At 37.9% G+C, this 7,207-nt stretch overlaps 1 protein-coding gene across 1 annotated transcript; it reads right to left on the reverse strand.

Annotated features, from left to right (window-relative positions):
• Positions 1 to 733: 733 nt before the first annotated feature.
• On the reverse strand, positions 734 to 6,351 carry LOC143919403 (uncharacterized). The gene is made up of 7 exons (XM_077441711.1): positions 6,126 to 6,351; positions 5,446 to 5,571; positions 5,260 to 5,357; positions 5,021 to 5,167; positions 2,855 to 2,983; positions 2,608 to 2,766; positions 734 to 1,691 (listed from the first exon to the last, which is right to left on the reverse strand). The coding sequence occupies exons 1-7, from the start codon at positions 6,187 to 6,189 to the stop codon at positions 792 to 794; spliced, it is 1,623 nt and encodes a 540-aa protein (XP_077297837.1). The 5' UTR covers positions 6,190 to 6,351; the 3' UTR covers positions 734 to 791.
• Positions 6,352 to 7,207: the final 856 nt, after the last annotated feature.

The raw sequence follows: 7,207 nt of genomic DNA on the forward strand, positions 1-7,207 counted from the left end.
CCCCGCTATTTGCCAGAATCCAGACGAGCGTGAGACGGCGCATCCTTGACACTGCGGCCGTTATAATTGGTTTCGAAGATTATCTCCAGACTAAGTGCAAGTCGGCTAAGCAATGGATGGACTTAGCGGTCGGTAACGGCACCCAACCACTAGAATTCTTAGAACTGACAACGCGAGAGCGTGGGACTGCATATCCTGATACGTGACTAAACAATGGGGAAGTAACCGGACGACGAAGATGCAAGGAGCGACCTGTCTTTTATAAACGGGTACTTATGCGATATCAAGGCATTCTGGACGGAGCACTGGCGGTATGTGTATCTCCTGAATCACCAATAAATACTGTGACACGACTTTGGCCTTTTACTTGGATCCTCCACCCATCCCCTACCCAACAATATATTTATTCATAATTTTCGTAAAAAAATTTTGTTGCAGGTGAACTTCTGGAGATTTTTTGTTTAAACATTTTATTATATTCACTTTTTTAAATGCTGTTACTAAGCTTCTTGTATAAATATATAATCACCAAAACATCTATATTTTTTGATTAATGTAAAAAAAAAAAAAACAGTAAATATTATATAAAATTTTAAATAAAGTGTATAAAGACCTTTAGACAAAAAAATGGAATACTTCGCGCGTTACTACAGCAAGTGAGCATTTTTTATATAAAAAAAATGTTTTTCCATCAGTTTCAGATGCAGCTTTTTCAAAGAAATTAAATGAAACTCGATGTGATAAAACAAATTTTATTGAAAACTACATAAAACGCGATACATATTTATAAATTACAATAAACCTTCCATTTCTTGCATGAACTGCATGTACGCCTCGTCTTTCGTGGGTGCTCCAGGAGGCTTTTGTCCCATGTCTATACTCTTCTTGATGTCCATCATGGGTCCCTTAATTCCTTGTTTATGTTTGATGTCGTCTCGTTTGACTCTCAATGCCGACGGCACGAACCTAGTCACATCAGCTGACAGATTGCGTATCTGAGGTTTAGCCATAATCGTCGCACCTTGCTGAGGGCCGTCTTTTCGATTGATCAGCTGCGGGGCAGCCGAGAGGACTGGGATGGGCAAGGGTACACCATGCGGCGGCAAATTGTGGGGAATTGTTCTAGCTAAAGCTAAGCCGCGAGGAGGTAGACCTGGCGGAGGGCCAGGAGGTAGTCTGAGAGGTCGTGGTGGTGGTCCCGGTGGAGGACCTGGAGGAGCACCGCGTATCGGAGGTTGACCAGGTAGCCGAGGCATACCGGGAGGTGGGCCTGGTGGCCTCAACGGTGGCGGTCTAATCATCGTCGCCATCAACGGTGGAGGACGCATCGGCATGTGAGAGGTATCTATGCCCGTCGTACCTGGCGGACACATCATCTGTGACATGTTCATTCTTTCATCCTTATCGATGGAGTCGTCGTTGTCGCTGTTCGACTCGTCTTCCCGTTGACGATCTGTGTCCAATGACCGGCTCATTTCCCTGCTCTTGTGCACCTCCTCCATTTCCTTCATAAACTCGTCGATGTTTTGGCCAGAGAGTGCAAGCATTCTCTGTTGTAACGATGTTGGTTTGCTAGTTACAGGCATGCCGGGGAACATAGGCATAAGTGACATTCTTTGATCTCTGCTTAACATTCTGTCGTCTTGATCTATTGATTGAAGATCCATTTTATCCTTTTCGGCATTAATTTTCTAAAATAACAAAACATTCATTAATATTTTCACATGATTATGACAAAATTAATTTATAAGAAAGTAAAATGAATTTGTAGAATTTTCATATATGTACATACGGGTCTACCTCACGGGCCGGAATGTGAAATTACCGAAAATGCAAATATCGGAAGGCAAAGATCGAAAATCAAAAGATCTTAAGTCGAAAGATAAAAAAAAATGGTGCATGGTAAACGGTACATACTCACTTAATTTGCGCGAGCAGGATACAACAGGAACAAGAGGAACAGGCTTTTCCTCCCGTATTCTGCGCGCGCACATTAAGCACATTAGTTGTGAAGGGCAAATTTTGATCTGATCCCTAATTTTTAAGTATAAATAGTTTTGTCATGAACAATTTACTAAAACTCTAAATTCTTGTTATGCTGAAAATATGTATATATGTACATTGTATATCTTAAACTGCTTTTAAAATAATTATCATTAAAGCATTTTCGAAATTGTGAAACGCTTATTTGTCGATCTCTGATTGAAGAACTATCGCCAGGTCGACGTCGACAACAGTCTGCACCGTTTCCGCCCAAAAAGCTCTAATTGCAGGAAGAGATAAAAGTCCCGTCTAGATTGTATGGAGCACGGTCCAATATTTCCCACCAAAACTTTTGCAAACGCTCTGCTATTTGAGCAGATAAGCAATTAGCAAATTTAAAAAACGATATGGCGAATGAAATGCTATTAAAAAATAGCTTCTGAAGCACTGAAAATCTCCATATTAACTGACAGATTCACATACAGATTAAGATATTTTCCCAACCAGATTGTATTCCACTGCGACAACTCATTTATATATGCGAACGAATCTCATTTCACATTTCTTCTGAATATATGTACTTCCGGGAAAGAAGAGTATCAAAATGTTTTCAAATAATCTTACATTTTTATCGCTATTTTCATTTTGATCGGAGAATCGTAAAGTTTTCTGCCCTTGTCGTTTTGGATGGTATATTTCGCCATCATTTAAATCAATCAAGTCTGCTAAGTTCGGGGGTGGCCCAGGAGGTACACCAGGTGGCTCTAACGCAGGTGGAATTTCCTAAAATAATACATTATATATATATGTGTATATTTATGCAAAAAAAGTATAAAAAGATCAATGAGAAATAAACCAAACAAAAGCACACCTTGTACATGGTATCTTTTTTCAATATACCAATCGGCTTCGGAGGCGGCATAGGCACAATCGAAGGTGTGAGTTCCAAAGGCAAAGGAATCTGCGACGGCATATTACCGTAGATAAGATTGTCTGGAACCTGAATGTGGAAAAGCACATACATACATATATACTTGAGTACTTCATAAAAATGTTTGATAATATTACATAAACGTATTACACCTATTTTAGCATGACAACACAAAATTTGGAAGTTGATCAGAATATAAATATATGTATATATGTGGGATTGGTATGAATGAGAATATTTTAAGTTGGCAGGCCTGTGGCGTCACTTTGCGCGTCACTCGCTTGCTCGAGCTAGACGCGAAGACATTAAACGAGTTGCGTAAAGACTTTGACTTTGAATATCCTCCCGCACACATTCATAGATCCCATATATATTTTACGTGTTACGTGAAAGAGGCAAAAAATCTCTTTATTCTTCATTTTTATTTGCTCAATCCTGACCTTCGTGGTCATTTCTACCATCTGAAATCTGGTGGACGATCCGCCTCCACTCCTGCTTTAATGTGGTCTAACCATTTTATCTCGTTCACCTTCCTTATAGCGCTCCGGTGACTACCAGCTTCTCTAGACTCTCCATATTCTTCCTGACAATATGACCAAAATAGGAAATAGTCCTCTATGTTGTGGAGAGTCTATCTGAAACTGGCAGCTTTTTGAAGGTGGAGATGTTTGTGCATCTTGCGGTTCATGTAATGCGCAGCATCCACCTCCAGCACCACATATAGAACATATAGGCAACTGTACGTAACCAGCCGTACGAAAAGTATTCTTTGGTACATTTTGTATGGACACATTCATGTCTAACGTGGTGTAGACATAACAGCAGAAGCCGACAAAATCTATTCATATTATACAGCAGTACATGCGACTGTAACGTATCAAGCAAAACCGGTTTTCTTTGGCCACCGTGGAAATATTCACGCACGACGTGACGTCATAGTGGCGAGTGCACGCGTACTAACGAAGGTGCGCATACGCATATGAATTTTGCGTCGTTTTTTAATATTGCGTCGTTTTTTCACGCTCTGCAATGCATATGTAAGCTGATTTTGCGTTGCACTCGGCCAAAAAAACGTGCCGAAACGTGCGTTGCTGTATAATATGAATAGAAACTGCCGTTTACATGAGCTGTTGTGCTGTGCTGTAGCTATGAACTGTTGGTTAGGATGAATAGACCTTGAAGCTTCATGTCTCGACTCCATACAATACAATGGGAATCGCCAGTGATCGCACCAGATGGATTTTCGTTTTTCTCACAGAACGGTTTTTCCATATCTTTGTCAGACTGATCATCACCGTTTCCGCTATTCCCGTTCTTCTGTCGATTTCTGATTGGGATTCCTCCTTCTCTTGAGATCAAGCCACCTAGGTAAATAAAAGCACTGACTTCCTCATAGTATTTTAAAGCATTCGACTTTATGAGACTCAAATCTATCAACGATGAAGATCTTTGTTAATATCTAGAGACCCAGGTGTTGACTCTCTGTTTCTATTCTACGAAGTAGTTCAACCATTTCATCCTCATTGCGGGCCATTAACATAATGTCGTCAACGATTCAAAATTAGAAATCTTTCTGCCGTCTATTGTTAGTTCACATTTCCATCTGTCCAGTACTCTTCTCATTATGTATTCTTCATTTACATTTGGGTTGGAATTACATATGAGCTGTTATAATTGAAAGTGAAAGTCCACTTTTGTTCATTTTGATAAATATCTCGTAAAACGTGTAATACGTTTATTCTGCTTTTCTGAGATTCTGAACATATCGAATTAAAAGAAGTGATAACAATTTGTGAATTAAGTCAAACGGAAATTGTGTTTTTGGAATTGAAAATTGGACTTTCAAAAAGATCAAGAGAGAGTATGCATCCCTGGCAGAGGCCTTTTTGTACTTGAAATGTTTCCGATAGAAAAAATTGCCAAATTCCACAAGCCTATTGCGTAATTAATGAATTAGGCAAATTATCTGCCGAATGCGTGATTACGATTATGTCCCACAACACGGGTCATTATACTCCATCATATCTACCTGACCAATAGCAAGGAGATTTTTTCTATTTTAGTGCCAAGCCAAATAAGATGTATATTCTTGTGAGCATTATAAACCTGAAGAGTCGGCAATGGGATATCGTCAACTTGTACAGCTTGAGCGTGTCGAACCGACTCGTGATAGGCAGCCAAAGCAGCTCTTCTCCTTTCATATTCAGCTTCCTGACGCTTCAGATCGGCCCACCTCTCCGGTTCATCCTTATCCTATATACAAAGAATGGATGATTAGAAAAATCAACAAGCTTGTTAATAAAAAAAAACAGTTAAATTCTACTCTTCTGTACTTTAATACTTACATACATTTTGAGGACTCTGTCGAGGGTTTCTTTTAATTTTTTCCGCTTCTCCTTCAAAACTTTTTCGTTCAAAGGCGAAGGTTGTAGAACGTTATATTCTGAAATTGAAAGGTTAAAAAATTATTTTACTCCTCTATAATTATGTTTGAAAATTTTATAATGAATTAGAATGAATTTAAGATATACCCATTTCATCAATTTTTTCTAACTCTTCAAAGATTTGTACGGGATCTTTCATTTTTAAAACGGCAGCGCGAACCATTTGTCGTTGACGTTTGTTTTTCTTTAATTCCTTCTTGCGAGCTTCCTTCCCTAAAAATCAGAAACATTTTCATTAATGAATAAATTCATATATAAATTCATACTATACAATTGAAACCGGACAGTTAAACAGTCATTTCTATGTATTAAGCCTATATACTATATATTATATATAAATTTATAATATACACTTGATTTACTTCAGTGTCTTCGTATTCCTGTCCATAGTACCGAGATTATTGGAATATAATTTAATAACACAGTTATACTGCATGTAGATATATGATACAGCATTAGGTCTGTATGGTTTTTGGAACTGCAGTATGTATTGGAAGATTTTTTTTATTCAAAACCTATTATTACGAAATCTGGATGACACACTGTTAATATGGTACCCATTGCCAACGATATGAGAAGGCTAATAAAATTTATAAGACACAATGTTTCATAGGTTAAGAAAGATCTGTCAGGACCACTTGTTATAGGTACATATATAACAATTCTAAAAGCTAGATTTTAGTATCTTCTCATCAATGTGCAGCTAACCTCATAAACGATTAGTCTCTTAAAACCTTAGAAATATATAATCAGAAAATAATACTCACTGGCTTGATCTGTAGGGTTCATGTATTTACCACTCTTGGTGGTATTTATTGAACGGCGACCCATTTTTAATAGATTTTTAATAAAATTGCTTAATTAAATAAATCACAATGCGAATGATTGCACTGCTGAAGTGTCAGAATTGAAGAAATCACATTTTCACTAGCGCCGACGCCGAAACTGACAGCTGACGCAGTGTTGCCAGTGGGCGCTACAATAAAAATATGTACATATTAAAAAAATCTTTTCATTTGACACAATCGATACATTTGCATCTTTTCTTAATAAAAATAATTTCATGGAAGGATCATGGATCAGCTGCATTGATTATGCTGGTCTCCCTCACGGGACTGAAAGTGAAACGCCCGAAAATGCAAATATTGGAAGGCAAAGATCGAAAATCGAAGGATCTCAAGTCGAAAGATCAAAAAAAAAAAGGGTGCATGGTAAACCGTACTATGTACAATGGCGGACTGGGACTGAAATTAGTGCATGCCAGGAGTCAAAGGGGGCCACCCAGGGTTAAAAATATTTGTCCCCCCCCCCCATATAACAAAATTTTCTTCTTTCCATCACGCTAAAAATCAAGGGTAAAAAATAAATATAGTTTTCAAAAATGGGACTAAACAAATTTAGGTACAAGAAAAATGGCAAAAGCAAAATAGATCCATAAATTACATTGTATGTTTCGTTTTAACCCGCAAAAAAGCGCCGCAGGTGAAAATTTTTTTCCAAAAATCTTTACATGGTCAACAAAAATCGAAAATCAAACTGTGTCACTAAAAAACTATCAATTTACTTAATTTCTACCGACTATCTATGTACATACTTTATGGGTCTACGTGACGAGACAGAATGTTAAATGACAGGAAACATAAATATCGGAAGGCAAATATCGAAAATCGAAAGATCTTAAGTCGAAATATATTCTGCGCGCGCACATTAATACGAGAGGAAAAGCCTGTTCCTCTTGTTCCTGTTGTATCCTGCTCACGCAAATGAAGTGAGTATGTACCGTTTACCATGCATCATTTTTTTTTTATCTTTCGACTTAAGATCTCTCGACTTTCGATCTTTGCCTTCC

This window comes from Arctopsyche grandis, chromosome 11, assembly GCF_051622035.1.
Source record: "Arctopsyche grandis isolate Sample6627 chromosome 11, ASM5162203v2, whole genome shotgun sequence".
Lineage (NCBI taxonomy): Eukaryota > Metazoa > Arthropoda > Insecta > Trichoptera > Hydropsychidae > Arctopsyche > Arctopsyche grandis.